This window comes from Panulirus ornatus, chromosome 32, assembly GCF_036320965.1.
Source record: "Panulirus ornatus isolate Po-2019 chromosome 32, ASM3632096v1, whole genome shotgun sequence".
In the NCBI taxonomy this organism is placed as follows: domain Eukaryota; kingdom Metazoa; phylum Arthropoda; class Malacostraca; order Decapoda; family Palinuridae; genus Panulirus; species Panulirus ornatus.
The window spans coordinates 17298192-17319992 of NC_092255.1; the positions used below are offsets into that span (position 1 = coordinate 17298192).

The following is a 21801-nucleotide window of genomic DNA, read 5'->3' on the forward strand; positions in this document are numbered from 1 at the left end:
AAAAAGATGAAACAATACTGGGGAGAAGAGAATGGAGAGGTGAAAGTGAGCGAGCATGGAAAAAAGACTTGTGAAAAAATACCAGGAGAGATTAAGTGTAGGACAGCAAAAGATGAGAGTAAATGAAGCTAGGGGAGTGAGTGAGGAATGGAAAGTACTTAGGGAAGCATTGATAGCATGTGCAAGAGATGCATGTGACATGTGAAAGGTTGAGAGGTGGGCAAATTAGAAAGGGTAGTGAGTGGTGAAATGAAAGAAAACAGTGAGGTGTATGGGTGGTGCTTACAGGGAAGGAGTGCACAAGACTGGGAGATGTATTAGAGGACGGTGCAGGGGTTGAAAAAGAAGACAAGTGAAAGTGAGCTAAGTGAGGATCAGTAAACTTTAGGAAGAATAAGATGCTTTACAAGGAAGTAGATGATGTGCAAAAGACAAGAAAACAAATGCAAACATGTGTGAGGAGGCAAAGGGGAAGTGTTAACAGGAAGTGATGAAGTGAGGAGGGGATGGAGTGAGTATTTTGAAGACTGTCAAATGTGTTTGATGATAAGAGGGGCAGATGTATGGTGTTTTGGTTGGGGTGATACGTGAAGTGAGCAAGTCATGGAGAGTGGTTTGAGGAAGAAAGAAGAGGTGGTAAAAGCCTTGTGTAAGATGAAATGCAGCAAGACAGTCGGAATGGATAGTACTGCAGATGAATTTATTAAGAAATGGGATGACTTGTGTTGCTGACTGGTTGGTAAGGATTTTCAGTGTATGTATGGATCATGGGTGAAGTGCCTGAGGACTGGCAGAATGCACGTGTAGTGCCACTATAAAGGCAAGGGGGATAAAGGTGAGTGTTCAAACTACAAAGGTATAAGTATGTTGAGTATACCTTGAAGTTGTATGGGAAGATATTGATTGAGAGGACAAAGGCATGTACAGAGCATCAGATGAGGAGGGTCAAGTGTGCTTTCAGAGGTGGTAGAGGATGTGTGGATCAGGTGTTTGGTTTACAGAATGTGCGTGAGAAATACTTACAAAATCAGATGAATCTGTATGTGGCTTTTATGGATCTGGAAAGGGCACATGATATGGTTGATATACTTTGAGGAAGGTTTTAAGAATATACTTTGTGGGAGGAGAGCTGCTAAAAGCAGTGAAAAGTTTTTATTAAGAGTGTAAGGCTTCTGTACGAGTAGTATGAGAAAGGAGTGAATGGTTCCAAGTAAAGGTTGGTCTGCAGCAAGGGTGTGTGATGTCACCATGGTTGTTCAATTTGTTTATGGTTGGGGTAGCAGGGGAGGTAAATGCAAGAGTCTTGGGGAGGGGTGAATGTGTAGCAGATGAGATGGTCTGGAGAGGAAGTCAGTTGTTGTTTGCTGATGATAAACCACTGGTGGCAGATTGAGGTGAGAAACTGCAGAAGTAGGTTCCTGAGTTTGGAAGAGTATGTGAAAGGAGAAAGTTGAGGGTGAATGCAAATAAAAGCAAGGTCATTAGGTTCAGCGGGGTTGAGGGACTTGTTAACTAGGGTGTGAGTTTGAATAGAGAAAAATTGGAGGAAGTGAAGTGTTTTAGACATCTGGGAGTGGACATGGCAGTGAATGGAACCATGGAAGTGAAAGTAGGTTATAGGGTGGGCAAAGGGCAAAGGTTCTAGGAGTGATGAAGAATGTGTGGAAAGAGAGTACATTACCTGGAAAGGCAAAAATATATGTAGGGGGCTGAAAACCCTCCCATCCTTGTATTTCAACTTCTAAAAGAGATAACAAAAGGAATCAAGCAGGGAGTGCTCATCCTCCTTGAAAGCTCAGAGTGGGGTATCTGAATGTGTGTAGATGTAACCAAGATGAGAAGAAAGGAGAGATACATAGTATGTTTGAGGAAAGAAACCTGGATGTTCCAGCTCTGAGTTAAATGAAGCTCAAGGGTAAAGGGGAAGAATGGTTTGGAAGAGTCTTGGGAATAAAGTCAGGGGTTGGTAAGAAGACAAGAGCTGAAGAAAGAGTAGCACTACTCCTGAAGCAAGGAAGTAAATTCTAGACTGATGTGGGTAAAACTGAAAGTGGATGTCAAGAGATGGGTGCTTATGCAACTGGTCATGAGAAGAAAGATCTTGGGAGGCAAATGTTTTGGCAGCAGCTGAATGAGTGTGTCAGCAGTTTTGGTGCATGAGAACAGGTATTAGTGATGGGTGATTTAAATGCGAAAGTGAGTAATGTGGCAGTTGAGGGCATAATTGGTATACATGGGGTGTTCAGTGTTGTGAATAAAAATGGTGAAGAGCTTGTGGATTTGTTTGCTAAGAAGAAACTGGTGATTGGGAATACCTGGTTTAAAAAGAGAGATAGACATATCAAGTATATGAAAGTGAGTATGAGAGATGGTCAAAGGATACTATTAGATTACATATTAATTGATAGGTGTGAGAAAGAGAGACTTTTGGATGTTAATGTGCTGAAAGGGACAGCTGGTGGGATGTCTGAGCACTATCTTGTGGAGGCAAAGGTGAAGCTTTGTAGAGGTTTTCAAAAAAGGAGAGAATGTTGGGGAGAGGAGAGTGGTGAGAGTGAGTGAGCTTGGAAACTAGACTAGTGTGAGGGGAAAGGGTGAGTGTTGGGATGTATTTAGGGAAGTAGTGATGGCATGTGCAAAGATGCATGATTAGAAAAGGTAAAGTGGTGGGATGAAGTAAAGTTGTCAGTAAATTAGAAGAGGCGCCTGGATGATACTTGCAAGGAAGGAGTGCAAATAACTGGGAGATGTATAAGAGAAAGTGGTAGGAGGTCAAGAAGAAGGTGCAAGGGTTGAAAAAAAAGGCAAATATGAGTTGGGGAGAGAGAGTATCATTAAACTTTAGGGATAGGGTATCCCTGGGGATGGGGGAGAAAGAATACTTCCCACGCATTCCTCATGTGTCGTAGAAGGCGACTAAAAGGGACGGGAGCAGGGGGCTAGAAACCCTCCCCTCCTTGTATTTTAACCTTCTAAAAGGGGAAACAGAAGAAGGAGTCATGCGGGGAGTGCTCATCCTCCTCGAAGGCTCAGATTGGGGTGTCTAAATGTGTGTGGATGTAACCAAGATGAGAAACAAGGAGACAGGTAGTATGTTTGAGGAAAGGAAACTGGATGTTTTGGCTCTGAGTGAAACGAAGCTCAAGGATAAAGGGGTAGAGTGGTTTGGGAATGTCTTGGGAGTCAGGGGTTAGTGAGAGGACAAAAGCAAGGGAAGGAGTAACACTACTCCTGAAAAAGGATTAGTGGGAGTATGTGATAAGAGTGTAAGAAAGTAAACTCTAAATTGATATGGGTAAAACTGAAAGTGGATGGAGAGAGATGGGTGATTATTGGTGCATATGCACCTGGGCATGAGAAGAAAGATCATGAGAGGCAAGTGTTTTGGGAGCAGCTGAGTGAGTGTGTTAGTAGTTTTGATAAACGAGACCAGGTTATAGCGATGGGTGATTTGAATCCAAAGGTGAGTAATGTGGCAGTTGAAGGATAATTGGTGTACATGGGGTGATCAGTGTTGTAAATGGAAATGGTGAAGAGCCTGTAGATTTATGTGCTGAAAAAAGATTGGTGATTGGGAATACCTGGTTTAAAAAGAGAGATATATATAAGTATACGTATGTAAGTAGAAGAGATGGCCAGAGAGCGTTATTGGATTGCATGTTAATTGGTAGGCGTACAAAAGAGAGACTTTTGGATGTTAATGTTCTGAGAGGTGCAACTGGAGGAATGTCTGATCATTATCTTGTGGAGGCGAAAGTGAAGATTTGTAGAGGTTTTCAGAAAAGAGGATGGCATTGCAGTTGACTTATTAAGAAAGGGGTGACTGTGTTGTTGATTGGTTGGTAAGGATATTCAATATATGTATGGATCATGGAGAAGTGCCTGAGGATTGGAGGAATGCATATCTAGTGCCATTGTACTAAGGCAAAGGGGATAAAGGTGAATGATAAAACTATAGAGACATAAGTATGTTGAGTATTCCTTAAAAACTGTAGGATATTGATTTAGAGGGTAAAGGCACGTACAGAGCATCAGATTGGGGAGGAGTAGTGTGGTTTCAGAAGTGGCAGAGGATGTGTGGATCAGGTGTTTGGTTTGAAGAATGTCTGAGAAATCCTTATAAAAACAGATGGATTTGTATGTGGCATTCATGGATCTGAAGAAGGCATATTATAGGGCTGATAGAGAAGCTTTGTGGAAGATATATGGTGTGAGAGGTATGCTGCTAAAAGCAGTGCGAAGTTTTTATCAGGGGAGGAAGGCATGTGTACGAACAGGAAGAGAGAAGAGTGAATGATTCCTAGAGAAGGTTGGTCTGTGGCAGGGGAGTGTAATGTCCCCATGGTTGTTTAATTTGTTTATGGATAGGGTGGTTAGGGAGGTAAATGTGAGTCTTGGGGAGGGGTGAGTATGCAGTCTGCTGGGGATGAGAGGGCCGGAAAATGAGTCAGTTGTTCACTGATGATACAGCACTGGTGCCTGATTCGAGTGAGAAACTGCAGAACTTGGTGACTGAGTTTGAAAAAGTGTGTGAAAGGAGAAAGCTGAGAATAAATGTGAATAAGAGCAAGGTAATTAGGTTCAGCAGAGTTGAGGGGCAAGTTAGTTGGAATGTGAGTGTGAATTGATAAAAATTGGAGGAAGTGAAGTGTTATAGATATCTGGGAGTGGACTTAGCAGCGAAAGGAACCATGGATGTGGAAGTGAGTCATAGGACTGGGGAGGGGGCAAAGGTTCTGGGAGCAATAAAGATTATGTGGAAAGAGAGAACATTATCTTGGAGAGCAAAAACGGGTATATTTGAAGGAATAGTAATTCCAATAATATTATATGGATGCGAGGCATGGGCTATAGGTGGGGTTGTATGGAAGAGGTGGATGTATTGGAAATAAGATGTTTGAGGACAATATGTGGCATGAGGTGGTTTGACTAAGTAATGAAAGGGTAAGAGAGATGTGTGGGAATAAAAAAGAGTGTGGTTGAGAGAGAAGAGGGTGTGTTGAAATGGTTTGGACATATGGAGAGAATGAGTGAAGAGAGGTTGACAAAGGATATATGTGTTAGAGGTTAGTGAAAAAGGAGACGTAGGAGACCATATTGGAGGTGGAAGGATGGAGTGAAAATGATTTTGAGTGATTGGGGTCTGAACATGCAGGAGGGTGAGAGGCATGCAAGGAATAGGAATTGGAACGATGTGGTATACTGGGATCAATGTGCTGTCAATGGACTGAACCAAGGCATGTGAAATGTCTGGGGTAAACCAAGGAAAAGTCCATGGGGCCTGGATGTGGATGTGGTTTCGGTGCATTACATATGACAGCTAGAGACTGAGTGTGAATGAATGTGACTTTTTTTTGTCTGTTTTCCTGGTGCTACCTTCCAGATGCTGGGGGTGGTGATGCTGTTTCCTGTGGGACTTATTGAGAAAGGGGTGACTGTTGATTGGATGGTAAGGATATTCAATATATGTATGGATCATGGAGAAGTACCTGAGGATTGGCAGAATGCATATATAGTGCCATTGTACAAAGGCAAAGGGGATGAAGGTGAATGATAAAACTATTTAGGCATAAGTCTTTTGAGTATTCCTTAAAAATTGTATGGGAGGATATTGATTTAGAGGGTGAAGGCATGTCCAGAGCATCAGATTGGGGAGGAGCAGTGTGGTTTCAGAAGTGGCAGAGGATGTGTGGATCAGGTGTTTGGTTTGAAGAATGTCTGTGAGAAATATTTAGAAAAACAAATGGATTTGTATGTGGCATTTATGGATCAGGAGAAGGCATATGATAGGGCTGACAGAGATGCTTTGTGGAAGGTATATGGTGAGGGAGGTAAGCTGCTAAAAGCAGTGAGAAGTTTTTATCAAGCGAGTAAGGCATGTGTACGAGTAGGAAGAGAGAAGAGTGAATGATTCCTAGAGAAGGTTGATTTGTGGCAGGGGTGTGTAATGTCCCCATGTTTATGGATAGGGTGGTTAGGGAGGTAAATGTGTCTTGGGAGGGGCGAGTATGCAGTCCGCTGGGGATGAGTGGGCCTGGAAAGTGAGTCAGTTGTTGTTCACTGATGATACAGTACTGGTGGCTGATTCGAGTGAGAAACTGCAGAACTTGGTGACTGAGTTTGGAAAAGTGTTTGAAAGAAGAAAGTTGAGAGTGAATGTGAATAAGAGCAAGGTAATTAGGTTCAGCAGAGTTGAGGGACAAGTTAGTTGGGATTTGAGTGTGAATTGATAAAAATTAGAGGAAGTGAAGTATTGCAGATCTCTGGGAGTGGACTTAGCAGCAAATGGAACCATGGAAGTGGAAGTGAGTTGTTGGGTTGGGGAGGAGGCGAAGGTTCTGGGAGCGATAAAGAATGTGTGGAAAGAGAGAACGTTATTTTGGAGAGCAAAAATGGGTACGTCTTATGGAATAGTAATTCCAACAATATTATATGGATGCGAGGCATGGGTTGTACGGAAGAGGGTGGATGTATTGGAAATAAGATGTTTGAGGACAATATGTGGCATGAGGTGGTTTGACAGAGTAAGTGATGAAAAGGTAAGAGAGATTTGTGGTAATAAAAAAGAGTGTGGCTGAGAGAGAAGAGGGTGTGTTGCAATGGTATGGGCATATGGAGAGAATGAGTGAGGAGAGGTTGACAAACAGGATACATGTGTTACAGGTGGAGGGAAAAACGAGACGTGGGAGACCATACTGGAGGTGGAAGGATGGAGTGAAAATGATTTTGAGTGATCTGGGCCTGAACATGCAGGAAGGTATGAGGCGTGCAAGGAATAGGAATTGGAACGATGTGGTATACTGGGATCAATGTGCTGTCAATGGACTGAACCAAAGCATGTGAAGTGTCTGGGGTAAACCAAGGAAAAGTCCATGGGGCGTGGATGTGGATGTGGTTTCGGTGCATTACATATGACAGCTAGAGACTGAGTGTGAATGAATGTGACCTTTTTTTGTCTGTTTTCCTGGTGCTACCTTCCAGATGCTGGGGTGGTGATGCTGTTTCCTGTGGGACTTATTGAGAAAGGGGTGACTGTTGATTGGATGGTAAGGATATTCAATATATGTATGGATCATGGAGAAGTACCTGAGGATTGGCAGAATGCATATATAGTGCCATTGTACAAAGGCAAAGGGGATAAAGGTGAATGATAAAACTATTTAGGCATAAGTCTTTTGAGTATTCCTTAAAAATTGTATGGGAGGATATTGATTTAGAGGGTGAAGGCGTGTACAGAGCATCAGATTGGGGAGGAGCAGTGGGGTTTCAGAAGTGGCAGAGGATGTGTGGATCAGGTGTTTGGTTTGAAGAATGTCTGTGAGAAATATTTAGAAAAACAAATGGATTTGTATGTGGCATTTATGGATCAGGAGAAGGCATATGATAGGGCTGACAGAGATGCTTTGTGGAAGGTATATGGTAAGGGAGGTAAGCTGCTAAAAGCAGTGAGAAGTTTTTATCAAGCGAGTAAGGCATGTGTATGAGTAGGAAGAGAGAAGAGTGAATGATTCCTAGAGAAGGTTGATTTGTGGCAGGGGTGTGTAATGTCCCCATGTTTATGGATAGGGTGGTTAGGGAGGTAAATGTGAGTTTGGGAGGGGCGAGTATGCAGTCCGCTGGGGATGAGTGGGCCTGGAAAGTGAGTCAGTTGTTGTTCACTGATGATACAGCACTGGTGGCTGATTCGAGTGAGAAACTGCAGGACTTGGTGACTGAGTTTGGAAAAGTGTTTGAAAGGAGAAAGTTGAGAGTGAATGTGAATAAGAGCAAGGTAATTACGTTCAGCAGAGTTGAGGGACAAGTTAGTTGGGATTTGAGTGTGAATTGATAAAAATTAGAGGAAGTGAAGTATTGCAGATATCTGGGAGTGGACTTAGCAGCAAATGGAACCATGGAAGTGGAAGTGAGTTGTTGGGGAGGAAGCGAAGGTTCTGGGAGCGATAATGAATGTGTGGAAAGAGAGAACGTTATTTTGGAGAGCAAAAATGGGTACGTCTTATGGAATAGTAATTCCAACAATATTATATGGATGCGAGGCATGGGATATAGGTAGGGTTGTACGGAAGAGGGTGGATGTATTGGAAATAAGATGTTTGAGGACAATATGTGGCATGAGGTGGTTTGACAGAGTAAGTGATGAAAAGGTAAGAGAGATTTGTGGTAATAAAAAAAGAGTGTGACTGAGAGAGAAGAGGGTGTGTTGCAATGGTATGGGGCATATGGAGAGAATGAGTGAGGAGAGGTTGACAAACAGGATACATGTGTTAGAGGTGGAGGGAAAAACGAGACATGGGAGACCATATTGGAGGTGGAAGGATGGAGTGAAAATGATTTTGAGTGATCTGGGCCTGAACATGCAGGGAGGTAAGAGGCGTGCAAGGAATAGAGTGATTTGGAATGATGTGGTATACTGGGGTCAACGTGCTGTCAATGGACTGTACAAAGGCATGTGAAACGTTGGGGGTAAACCATGGAAAAGTCCATGGGGCCTGGATGTGGAAGTGGTTTCGGTGCATTACACATGACAGCTAGAGACTGAGTGTGAATGAATGTGACCTTTTTTTGTCTGTCTTCCTGGTGCTACCTTCCAGATGCGTTTGGAGTTTACACTCAGTCCATGGGGCTGAGGATCAAGCCTTGTTTTGATGTAGGATTTATTTGTCACATGCATATCTTGGAATTAGAAAAAATCGTGTGTTATTCTCTAAAAATATTTTAACCACTGTTCATAAAATTAGGCACAAAAAAATGTCTTTTCACATTTCCCTTCCTAAGCAATTTGTTACCTCAACCTGAATGAAATCAGGGAATCATCCTTAATTTTTCAAGTGTCTTCTAGAATCTGTCAGTCTATTACACGTGAATTTTGATACACTGTTTATGAGGTAAAGTGATTGGGGGAAGTGAAGAAAAACTGAAGAAAATGTAAAGGGAAATCAGAACTGCTAAGAAAATCTCATGGCTTTGTCAGCTGTCAATTCTATGCCATGTGGAGAGCAGATTTTCTATTACTTGTTATCACCAGGAAAAGGAAGTTCACTGATGCTGAGCATTTCATACTTGAATATCTTGATCTTAAATTACCTGTGCAGATGCAGCAGAACTGGAAGATTATCTTTAATAAGCCCAAGTACTTACCCCCTAAGATTATGGGCGCCGGAGCGGTAGGTTGGTGGGGGTGATGGTGCTTGAGGGTTAGCATTGTGTCCATGGTGACGATCTAAAAGCAGCAGTCGCAAGCGGTACTCTTGCATGGAGGCCTGGTAGCTTGGGGGAGGGGGACGGTACTGGAATTCTGGGTACATCATTGCTGCAATACCAAAGTTCTATTTAAAGTATACTGCATTTTATCATAAAAAGTCTCTAAGATAAATGCCATGTTCCTACCATACAGTTTTTTTCCAAGATGTAGCATACAAAAAAAAGGAAAGTATTAGGTCATGACACAAACTCTAAATGAAAAATATGACAAAGATAGAATGTTACATTGTAACTCAAAAACTGTAACAGAAACAGAGAGAAACATCAAAAACTACTACAGGAACACCACCGATTTTCCGACACTATTGGTTTCAAAGCCTAGTCGGATTAACCATTTTCCTGGACCAACTGTGGTCACATAATAATAATTCATGAACACACCTCTGACCCACTAATTATACATCTCCCATGTGTCTAAAGTATACCATGGACAGCTAGAAATTTGAATTAAACAAATATTAAATGTTTGAGCACCCTAAGATGGTAAGTCTGTCCCTAGATTATTTGAATCCTATGGGGCCTTCTTCATCTTCTGTTGTTAGTGTTTTCCTAGGTGTGCACTGCAAAAATAATGCAGTTTCGTCTGCATTATACACCTGCTCAGGACTGAGGTGCTCGCCAGCTACAAGTTTTGCAAATTCGTCCATATACTCTGCAGCTCCTTCGTGGTTTGCAGACTGCTTTTCTCGGCACACTTTATTCTTGGAAATTTCATAATGCTTCTTGAATCTTTGAAGCCATCCTTCACTATAGTCATGCTCATGTTGTAATTTAAGTTCTTTTTGGAACAACTTAGCCTGGTCCATTATCATGCAACAAAATCATACAAATAAAAGACTGCTATCATTCATTATTACTGCTTACCTGCATATGGATGATGTGGTCGACCAAAGGCTGGTGCCATGCGGGCCATGAAGCGGCGAGGCTCCCCGCGGCCTGAATCATGAGGAGCAAGACCCAGCATCACCCGGCATGGTGCATCCCGGGAGGTCAGGTGCCATGCCACACCTGACACTGTGATGAGCACGATCCCCACACCTGCACAAATAAAATTACCATCAATCTCAACCCAAAACAAGCTAAAAATTACTTAAATTAATGTTACACTCCTCTGATGCTTTTCTGCCAAACTGTTATATCAAATGTAAGACAAAAATAGGTACCTTAGTCAGTTGAGTTATGCATGATATTAAAGAAGGAATGTGTGGATTTAGTCTGTTTAAAATGTTCCTGGTCCTGGTGTATGTGCTGAGAGCAGCCTAGGGGCAAGGAATGAATGTCTGTGAGTGCTTAAGCAAGGACCAGTGGCTGGGAGTGCTGGAAACAGCCTGAAAGCTAAAACTGAGTGCTGACAGCAGCCTTGGAGCTATGAGTGACTGCCTGTGGTTAATAGGGACTGCCTGAAAATGTTGGGAGCATCCTAGTGGCAAGAAATGAGTGCTTGGGAGTACTGACAGCAGCTTGGGAGTATATAATGAATGCCAGGGAGTGCTGAGATGTAGAAGTAAGTGGCTGGGAGTGCTGGGACCAAGGAGTAAGTGTCTGGGAGTGCTGAGGAAAGTCTGGAAGCTAAAAGTAAGAGCTGAGAGCAGCCTTGGAGCTATGAATGACTGCCTGAGTGCCAAGAGCAGGTTGAGGCTTGTACTGAGGGCCTAGAAGCAAGAAGATAGTATATAGGAGTGTTGGGAGCAGCCTGGGGGCTAGACGTGAGTGTCTACATGCAGTTTGGGGTTAGTATTGCATGCCTTAGAGAGACAGGAGCAACCCGGGAGCAAGAAATGAGTGCCTGAGAGTGCTGAGAGCTGCTTGGGGGCAAGGAATGAATGCCTAAGAATCCTGGGAGTTAGGTGTGAGAGCCTCTGAGTGCTGGCAGCAGTGTAAGAGGTAGGAAAAAGTGCCTGGGAGTGCTGGAAGCAACCTGAGGATAAGGAATGAGAGACTCTGAGTGCTAGGAGCAAAGAGTGAGTGGCTGGGAGTGCTGGCAACAACAGCCTGGAAGGAAGAAGTGAGTACTGACAGCAGCCTATGAACTACGAGTGACTGCCAGGGAGCAAGGAGTGGCTATCTGAGAGTGCTGGGAGCAGCCTAAGAGCTATGGGTAGTGCCTGGATGAAGCCTGGGGCTACTAGGGAGTGACTGGGATTGATGGAAGCAGCCTAGATAAAAGAATTGAGTGTGTGAGAGTGCTGAATGAAGCTTGGGTCAAAGAATGGATGCCAGAGATTACTGAGATAGGAGTGAGTGCCTGAGAATGCCAAGAATAGCTTGAGGGGCAAGATATGGATGCCAGGGAGTACTGGGAGCTAGGTATGAGCCCATGTGAGCACTGGGAGCGGTGTAGGAGATAGGAGTGAAGATTTGGTAGTGCTAGGAGAAGCCTTGGGCAAATAATGAGTAACTGGTAGTGCTGGGAACAGCCTGAGGGCTAGGGGTGATTGCCTGAGTACAGCCTGAGGCTAGTAGTGAGTGCCTGGGAGAGCAAGGAGCAACCTGAGGGCAAGGAGTGAGAGACTGGGAGAGCTGGGAACAAAAAGTGAGTGTCTGGGAGTGCTGAGAAAAGCCTGGAAGTGAGAAGTGAATGTTGACAGCAGCCTAGGGCTACAACTGACCAACTGGGAGTGCTGGGAGCAGCTTGGGGATAAGGTCTGGATACCTGGGAGTCCTTGGAACTAAGATTATGTCCCTGTGAAAGAAGGGAGAGGCATTCAAGGTTGCAGTGCAGGCCTGGGGGTGTCAGGAGCAGTCTGGGACTAATAACGAGTGCCTGGGAGTGCTGAGAGCAGCCTGGGGGCTAGGGGTGATTGCCTTGGAGCAGCCTGGAGGTAAGGGGTGAATATCTAAAGTGCTAGGAGCAAGTTGTGAGTAGTTGGGGGTGCTTGGAACAGCTTGGAAACTAAAAATGAGTGGTGACAGGAGCCTTTTGGCTGCGAATGACTGCTTAGGAGTGCTAGTAGCAGCTTGAGGACAGTAGTGAGGGCCTGAGCGAGCTGAGAGAAAATGAGAGAGTATCTGTGATAGTTGGGAGCTGGCTAAGGGCTATGGGGAGTGCCTGAGTGCAGTTTGTGGCTAGCAGGTAGTGCCTGTAATTGATGGAAGTAGCCTAAAGCCAAGGAATGAGTGCTTGGGAATGCTGGAGAGTGGCTATCTGAGAGTGCTGGGAGCAGCCTAAGAGCTATGGGTAGTGCCTGGATGAAGCCTGGGGCTACTAGGGAGTGACTGGGATTGATGGAAGCAGCCTAGATAAAAGAATTGAGTGTGTGAGAGTGCTGAATGAAGCTTGGGTCAAAGAATGGATGCCAGAGATTACTGAGATAGGAGTGAGTGCCTGAGAATGCCAAGAATAGCTTGAGGGGCAAGATATGGATGCCAGGGAGTACTGGGAGCTAGGTATGAGCCCATGTGAGCACTGGGAGCGGTGTAGGAGATAGGAGTGAAGATTTGGTAGTGCTAGGAGAAGCCTTGGGCAAATAATGAGTAACTGGTAGTGCTGGGAACAGCCTGAGGGCTAGGGGTGATTGCCTGAGTACAGCCTGAGGCTAGTAGTGAGTGCCTGGGAGAGCAAGGAGCAACCTGAGGGCAAGGAGTGAGAGACTGGGAGAGCTGGGAACAAAAAGTGAGTGTCTGGGAGTGCTGAGAAAAGCCTGGAAGTGAGAAGTGAATGTTGACAGCAGCCTAGGGCTACAACTGACCAACTGGGAGTGCTGGGATGAGGTTAGGAGTGAGGGCCTGGGAGTGCTGGGAGCAGCTTGGGGATAAGGTCTGGATACCTGGGAGTCCTTGGAACTAAGATTATGTCCCTGTGAAAGAAGGGAGAGGCATTCAAGGTTGCAGTGCAGGCCTGGGGGTGTCAGGAGCAGTCTGGGACTAATAACGAGTGCCTGGGAGTGCTGAGAGCAGCCTGGGGGCTAGGGGTGATTGCCTTGGAGCAGCCTGGAGGTAAGGGGTGAATATCTAAAGTGCTAGGAGCAAGTTGTGAGTAGTTGGGGGTGCTTGGAACAGCTTGGAAACTAAAAATGAGTGGTGACAGGAGCCTTTTGGCTGCGAATGACTGCTTAGGAGTGCTAGTAGCAGCTTGAGGACAGTAGTGAGGGCCTGAGCGAGCTGAGAGAAAATGAGAGAGTATCTGGGATAGTTGGGAGCTGGCTAAGGGCTATGGGGAGTGCCTGAGTGCAGTTTGTGGCTAGCAGGTAGTGCCTGTAATTGATGGAAGTAGCCTAAAGCCAAGGAATGAGTGCTTGGGAATGCTGGAAACAGCTTGAGGGCAAGGAATAGGTGTCAGTGAATGCTAAGGTGTAGAAGTGAGTGCCTGGGAGTACTGAAAGCAGCTTTGGGGCAAGGTATGGATACCTGGGAGTACTGGGAGCAAGGAGTGAGTGGCTGGGAGTGCTGGAAACAGCCTGGAAGCTTGAAGTGAATGCTGACAGCAGCCCAGGGGATACGAGTGACTGCCTAGGAGTGCTGGGAGAAGCGTGAGGCTAGTAATGAAGGAAGGGCTGGAAGTGCTGGGAGCAAGGAGTGAGTATGTGGAAGTGCTGGGAGCAGCCTTAGGGCTATGGAGAGTGCCTTGGTGCAGCCTGGGGATAGTAGGGAGTGCCTGGGATTGATAGGAGCAGCTGCAAGGAATGAGTGCTTGGGAGTGCTGAAAGAAGCTTGGGGACAAGTAATGGGTGCCAGGGAGAGCTGAGAGCTAAGAGTGAGTGCCTAGGAGTAATAAGAGCTTTGAGGCAAGGTATGGATGCCTGGGAGTGCTGGGATTTACGAATAAGATAAGATGTCTTTATTGTCAAATTGAATACATGATACCAAATGAAATTCTTTACAGCTAGAAGCTCAATTCAAGGTAAAAAAAAAAAAGTATAAGAAATGTAAAAGAAAAATTGTAAAATATTGCATAAAAGTACTACATAAAATATCACATAAAAGAATCATCTACTGCATTTAGAAGCTATATATCACAGAGGAGTTACAGCATCTTTAGATGGTTAAACAGTAGAGGGTTTTTTAGTACAAATGATATCCTGAATCTATCAGTGCGCTAAAAGTCTTCTTCCTGACCTTAGCAATACAGGGTATTGGTGTAGAGGATGGGTTGAACCTTGCATGATCTCCACCTGCTTCATTGTACATTCCTGATACAGAATGTCTAAAGTTTTAGAACTAAGTCTGCAGCCAATTTCCTAGCTTTCTTAACAATTTTCTCAAGTTTATCTTTAACTTTACTGTTTAGCTTGCAATACCAGGCAGTAATTGAAAACTATAAAATAAGTCCCTGTAAGTGCTGAGAGCCATGTACGAGGTAGGAGTGAGGGCTTGAGGGTGCTAGGAGCAGCCTGAGGCTAATAATGAATGCCTTTGGGAAGGAATGAGTGACTCAGAGTGCTGGGACCAAGAAGTGAGTGTCTGGGAGTGTTGAGGACAGTCTGGATCTAAAAGAGAGTGCTAAGAACAGCCAAGGAGCTACGAATGACTGCCAGAGAGGGCCAAGAGCAGCCTGGAGGCTAGACGTGAGTGCCTACGTGCAGTTTGGGGTTAGTATTGACTGTCTTAGAGTGACAGGAGCAACCTGGGAGCAAGAAAGCCTGAGAGTGCTAAGAGCAGCTTGGGGGCAAGGAATGAATGCCTAAGAATCCTGGGAGCTAAGTGTGAGGGCCTCTGAGTGCTGGGAGCAGCATAAGAGGTAGGAGAAAGTGCCTGGGAACGCTAGAAGCAGCCTGGGGATAAGGAATGAGTGACTGGGAGGGCTAGGAGCAAAGAGCGAGTGGCTGGGAGTGCTGGGAACAACAGCCTGGAAGGAAGAAGTGAGTGCTGACAGCAGCCTATAAACTAATAGTGACTGCCTGGGAGTGCTAGGAGCAAGGAGTGGCTATCTGAGAGTGCTAACAGCAGCCTAAGGGCTATGAGTAGTGTCTGGATGAAGCCTGGGGCTACAAAGGAGTGACTGGGATTGATGGGAGCAGCCTAGATAAAAGAATTGAGTGTGTGAGAGTGCTGAATGAAGCTTGGGTCAAAGAATGGATGCCAGAGATTACTGAGATAGGAGTGAGTGCCTGAGAATGCCAAGAATAGCTTGAGGGGCAAGATATGGATGCCAGGGAGTACTGGGAGCTAGGTATGAGCCCATGTGAGCACTGGGAGCGGTGTAGGAGATAGGAGTGAAGATTTGGTAGTGCTAGGAGAAGCCTTGGGCAAATAATGAGTAACTGGTAGTGCTGGGAACAGCCTGAGGGCTAGGGGTGATTGCCTGAGTACAGCCTGAGGCTAGTAGTGAGTGCCTGGGAGAGCAAGGAGCAACCTGAGGGCAAGGAGTGAGAGACTGGGAGAGCTGGGAACAAAAAGTGAGTGTCTGGGAGTGCTGAGAAAAGCCTGGAAGTGAGAAGTGAATGTTGACAGCAGCCTAGGGCTACAACTGACCAACTGGGAGTGCTGGGATGAGGTTAGGAGTGAGGGCCTGGGAGTGCTGGGAGCAGCTTGGGGATAAGGTCTGGATACCTGGGAGTCCTTGGAACTAAGATTATGTCCCTGTGAAAGAAGGGAGAGGCATTCAAGGTTGCAGTGCAGGCCTGGGGGTGTCAGGAGCAGTCTGGGACTAATAACGAGTGCCTGGGAGTGCTGAGAGCAGCCTGGGGGCTAGGGGTGATTGCCTTGGAGCAGCCTGGAGGTAAGGGGTGAATATCTAAAGTGCTAGGAGCAAGTTGTGAGTAGTTGGGGGTGCTTGGAACAGCTTGGAAACTAAAAATGAGTGGTGACAGGAGCCTTTTGGCTGCGAATGACTGCTTAGGAGTGCTAGTAGCAGCTTGAGGACAGTAGTGAGGGCCTGAGCGAGCTGAGAGAAAATGAGAGAGTATCTGGGATAGTTGGGAGCTGGCTAAGGGCTATGGGGAGTGCCTGAGTGCAGTTTGTGGCTAGCAGGTAGTGCCTGTAATTGATGGAAGTAGCCTAAAGCCAAGGAATGAGTGCTTGGGAATGCTGGAAACAGCTTGAGGGCAAGGAATAGGTGTCAGTGAATGCTAAGGTGTAGAAGTGAGTGCCTGGGAGTACTGAAAGCAGCTTTGGGGCAAGGTATGGATACCTGGGAGTACTGGGAGCAAGGAGTGAGTGGCTGGGAGTGCTGGAAACAGCCTGGAAGCTTGAAGTGAATGCTGACAGCAGCCCAGGGGATACGAGTGACTGCCTAGGAGTGCTGGGAGAAGCGTGAGGCTAGTAATGAAGGAAGGGCTGGAAGTGCTGGGAGCAAGGAGTGAGTATGTGGAAGTGCTGGGAGCAGCCTTAGGGCTATGGAGAGTGCCTTGGTGCAGCCTGGGGATAGTAGGGAGTGCCTGGGATTGATAGGAGCAGCTGCAAGGAATGAGTGCTTGGGAGTGCTGAAAGAAGCTTGGGGACAAGTAATGGGTGCCAGGGAGAGCTGAGAGCTAAGAGTGAGTGCCTAGGAGTAATAAGAGCTTTGAGGCAAGGTATGGATGCCTGGGAGTGCTGGGATTTACGAATAAGATAAGATGTCTTTATTGTCAAATTGAATACATGATACCAAATGAAATTCTTTACAGCTAGAAGCTCAATTCAAGGTAAAAAAAAAAAAGTATAAGAAATGTAAAAGAAAAATTGTAAAATATTGCATAAAAGTACTACATAAAATATCACATAAAAGAATCATCTACTGCATTTAGAAGCTATATATCACAGAGGAGTTACAGCATCTTTAGATGGTTAAACAGTAGAGGGTTTTTTAGTACAAATGATATCCTGAATCTATCAGTGCGCTAAAAGTCTTCTTCCTGACCTTAGCAATACAGGGTATTGGTGTAGAGGATGGGTTGAACCTTGCATGATCTCCACCTGCTTCATTGTACATTCCTGATACAGAATGTCTAAAGTTTTAGAACTAAGTCTGCAGCCAATTTCCTAGCTTTCTTAACAATTTTCTCAAGTTTATCTTTAACTTTACTGTTTAGCTTGCAATACCAGGCAGTAATTGAAAACTATAAAATAAGTCCCTGTAAGTGCTGAGAGCCATGTACGAGGTAGGAGTGAGGGCTTGAGGGTGCTAGGAGCAGCCTGAGGCTAATAATGAATGCCTTTGGGAAGGAATGAGTGACTCAGAGTGCTGGGACCAAGAAGTGAGTGTCTGGGAGTGTTGAGGACAGTCTGGATCTAAAAGAGAGTGCTAAGAACAGCCAAGGAGCTACGAATGACTGCCAGAGAGGGCCAAGAGCAGCCTGGAGGCTAGACGTGAGTGCCTACGTGCAGTTTGGGGTTAGTATTGACTGTCTTAGAGTGGCAGGAGCAACCTGGGAGCAAGAAATGAGTGCCTGAGAGTGCTAAGAGCAGCTTGGGGGCAAGGAATGAATGCCTAAGAATCCTGGGAGCTAAGTGTGAGGGCCTCTGAGTGCTGGGAGCAGCATAAGAGGTAGGAGAAAGTGCCTGGGAATGCTAGAAGCAGCCTGGGGATAAGGAATGAGTGACTGGGAGGGCTAGGAGCAAAGAGCGAGTGGCTGGGAGTGCTGGGAACAACAGCCTGGAAGGAAGAAGTGAGTGCTGACAGCAGCCTATAAACTAATAGTGACTGCCTGGGAGTGCTAGGAGCAAGGAGTGGCTATCTGAGAGTGCTAACAGCAGCCTAAGAGCTATGAGTAGTGTCTGGATGAAGCCTGGGGCTACAAAGGAGTGACTGGGATTGATGGAGCAGCAAGAAAGAAATGATTGTGTGGGAGTGCTAAATGAAGCTTGGGGCAAGGAATTGATGCCAGAGATTGCTGAGACATAGGAGTGAGAGCCTGAGAATGCCGAGAATAGCTTGAGGGGCAAGGTATGGATGCCAGGAAGTACTGGAAGCTGTGTAGGAGATAGAAGAGAAGTCTTGGTAGAGCTAGGAAAAGCAAATAATGAGTGCCTGGCAGTGCTGGGAACAGCCTGAGGGCTAGGGGTGATTGCCTGAGTACAGCCTGGGGCTAGTAGTGAGTGCTTGGGAGTGCAAAGAGCAACCTGAGGACAAGGAGTGAGAGACTGGGAGTGCTGGGAACAAAAGGTGAGTGTCTGGGAGTGCTGGAAACAACCTGGAAGTGTGAAGTAAATGCAGACAGCAGCCTAGGGGCTACGAATGACCACCTGGGAGTGCTGAGATGAGGATAGGAGTGAGGGCCTGGGAGTGCTGGAAGAAAAGAGCTGGTAGCTGGGCATGCTAGTAGTAACCTAAGGGCTATGGGGAGTGTCTTGGTGGGGTCTGGGGCTAGTAGGGAGTGCCTGGAATTGACCTGAGCAGCCTAGAGGCAAGGAATGAGTGCTTGGGTAAGGATTAGATGCCAGGGAGTGCTTAGAGATAGGAGTGAGTGACTGGGAGTGCAAAGAGCAGCTTGTGGGTAAGGCATGGACACCTGGGAGTCCTGGGAGCTAAGATTATATCCCTGTGAAAGGTGGAAGAGGTGTTCAAGGTAGCAGTGAAGGCCTGAGAGTGTTAGGAGCAGCCTGGGACTAATAATGAGTGCCTGGAGTTCTGGCAGCAGCCTGGAGGCTAGACATGATTGCCTAGAAGCAGCCTGGGGGTAAGGGGTGAATGTCTAAGAGTGCTAGGAGGAAGCTGTGAATGGCTGGGGGTGCTCAGAACAGACTGGAAACTAAAAATGAGTGATGATAGGAGCCTTTTGGCTGTGAGTGACTGCTTAGGAGTACTAGTAGAAGCTTGAAGATTGTAGAGAGGGCATGAGAGAGCTTAGAGAAAATGAGTGAAGAACTGGGATAGCTGCAAGCTGGCTAAGGGTTATAGGGAGTGCCTGGGTGCAGTCTGAGGGAAGCAGATAGCTCCAGCGATTGATGGAAGCAGCCTAAAGCCAAGGAATGAGTGCGAGGGAGTGCTGAAAACAGCTTGAGGGCAAGGAATGGAAGTCAGTGAGTGCCTAGGGGTGGGAGTGAGTGCCTGGGAGTACTGAAAGCAGCTTCGGGGCAAAGTATGGATACCTGGGAGTAAGGAGTGAATGTTTGGGAGTGCTGGGAGCAAGGAGTGAGTGGCTGGGAGTGCTGAAAACAGCCTAGAAGCTAGATGTGAGCTGACAGCAGCCTAGATGTTACGAGTGACTGACTGGGAGTGCTGGAAGAAGCTTGAGGCTAGTAATGAGGGGCTGGAAGTGCTGAGAGCAAGAAGTGAGTAAATGGATGTGCTGGGAGCAGCCTAAGGGCTATGGAGAGTGCCTAAGTGCAGTCTGGGGATAGGAGGGAGTGCCTGGGATTGATAGGAGCAGCCTTCGGGTAAGGAATGAGTGCTTGAGAGTGCTGAAAGAAGCTTGGGGACAAGTAATGGATGCCACGGAGAGCTGAGAGCTTTTAGAGTGAGTGCCTGGAAGTGCTAAGAGCAGCTTTGAGGCAAGGTATGGATGCCTGAGAGTGCTGGAATCTACAATTAAGATAAGATGTCTTTATTGTCAAATTGTATACATGATACCAAATGAAATTGATACCAAATGAAATTCTTTATGGCTAGAAGCTCAATTCAAGGTAAAAAGTATAAGAATTATAAAAGAAAAAGAAAATATCACGTAAAAGTGCCACATAAAACATCACGTAAAAGAATCATCTATTGCACTCAGAAGCTATACTTCAGAGAACTTTGAGCATCTTTAGATGGTTAAACAATAGAATGCTTTTTGGTACAAATGATTTCCTGAATCTATCGGTGTGCTGTATAGGCAACCGCTTCATTGCACATTCCTGATGTCTTTGCACCCAATTTCCTAGCTTTCTTAACAATTTTCTCAAGTTTTTCTTTACCTTCACTATTTAGCTTGCCATATCAGGTAGTCACGGAAAACTATAAAATGAGTCCCTGTGATTGATGAGAGCAGTATAAGAGGTAAGAGTGATGGCACAAGAGTGGTAGGAGCAGCCCGGAGCTAATAATGAATGCCTGGGAGTGCCTGGGGGCAAGGAATGAGTGACTGGGAGTGCTGGGACCAAGGAGTGAATGTCTGGGGTGTTGAGGACAGTCTGGAAACTAAAAGTGAGTGCTGAGAGCAGTGGAGAAGCTACAAACGACTGCCTAAAAGTGCCAAGAGCAACCTGGAGGCTAGACGTGAGTGCCTACATGCAGCTTGGGGTTAGTATTGACTGCCTTAAAGTGACAGGAGCAACCCGGGAGCAAGAAATGAGTGCCTGAGAGTGATGAGAGCAGCTTGGGGGCAAGGAATGAATGCCAAAGAATCCTGGGAGCAAGGTGTGAGAGCCTCTGAGTGCTGGGAGCAGTATAAGAGGAAGGAGAAAGTGCCTGAGGGTGCTGGAAGCAGACCGGGATAAGGAATGAGTAACTGGGAGTGCTAGGAGCAAAGAGTGAGTAGCTGGGAGTGCTGGGAACAACAGCCTGGAAGGAAGAAGTGAGTGCTGACAGCAGCCTATGAACTACAAGTGACTGTCTGGGAGTGCTGGGAGCAAGGAATGGCTATCTGAGAGTGCTGGGAGTAGCCTCAGAGCCATGGACGAAGCCTGGGGCTACTAGGGAGTGACTGGGATTGATGGTTAGAAGCCTAGAGGAAAGAAATGAGTGCATGGAGTGCTGAATGTAGCTTGGGAGCAAGGAATGTATGCCAGAGAGCGCTGACAGAAAGGAGTGAGTGCCTAAGAATGCCAAGAATAGTTTGAGGGGCAAGGTATGGATGCCAGGCAGTACTGGGAGCTAGGTATGAGCCCATGTGAGCACTGGGAGCAGTGTAGGAGATAAAAGTGAAGACTTGGTAGTACTAGGAGAAGCTAGGGTAAATAATGAGTGCCTGGTAGTGCTGGGAACAGCCTGAGGGCTAGGGGTGATTGCCTGAGTACAGCCTAGGGCTATTAGTAAGTGCCTGGGAGTGCAAGGATCAGCTTGAGGGCAAGGAGTGAGAGACTGGGAGAGTTGGGAACAAAAAGTGAATGTCTGGGAGTGCTGGGAACAGCCTGGAATTGAGAAGTGAATGCTGTCGGAAGCATAGGGGCTACAACTGACCACCTGGAAGTGCTGGGATGAAGTTTGAAGTGAGGGCCTGGGAGTGCTGGGAGCAAAGAGCTGGTATCTGCAAGTGTTAGTCACAGCCTAAGGGATATGGGGAGTGCCTTGGTGGAGTTAGGGGCTAGTAGGGAGACTTGGGATTGATCTGAGCAGCCTATAGGCAAGGAATGAGTGCTTGGAGTGCTGGAAGAAGCTTGGGGGTAAGGAATGGATGCCAGGGAGTGCTTTGAGGTAGGATTGAGTGCCTGATACTGCAGTGAGCAGCTTGGAGGCAGGTTATGAATGCCTGGGAATCCTGTGAGCTAAGATTATGTCACTGTGAAAGGTGGGAGAGTTGCTCAAGGTAGCAGTGAAGGTCTGGGAGTGTTAGGAGCAGCCTGAGACTAATATTGAGTGCCTGGGAGTGCTGGAAGCAGCCTGGGGGCTAGGGGTGATTGCTTGGGAGCAGCCTGGGGGTAAGGGGTGAATGTCTAGGAGGGCTAGGAGCTAGTTGTGAGCGGTTGGGGGTGCCCGGAACAGCGTGGAAGCTAAAAATGAGTGGTGACAGGAGCCTTTTGGCTGTGAGTGGCTGCTTAGGG

General features: G+C 46.2%; 1 protein-coding gene across 3 annotated transcripts in view; it reads right to left on the reverse strand.

The window, feature by feature from the left end:
• The window catches only part of LOC139759084 (uncharacterized), a 785422-nt gene that overhangs the window by 13429 nt on the left and 750192 nt on the right, over nucleotides 1-21801 (reverse strand). For all 3 annotated transcript variants that reach the window (XM_071681033.1, XM_071681032.1, XM_071681031.1), the window contains exons 4-5: nucleotides 10126-10299; nucleotides 9139-9310 (exon numbers count right to left, since the gene is read on the reverse strand). In XM_071681033.1, the coding sequence (XP_071537134.1) occupies nucleotides 9139-9310; nucleotides 10126-10299 (346 nt within the window). The remainder of the gene's footprint in view (nucleotides 1-9138; nucleotides 9311-10125; nucleotides 10300-21801) is intronic.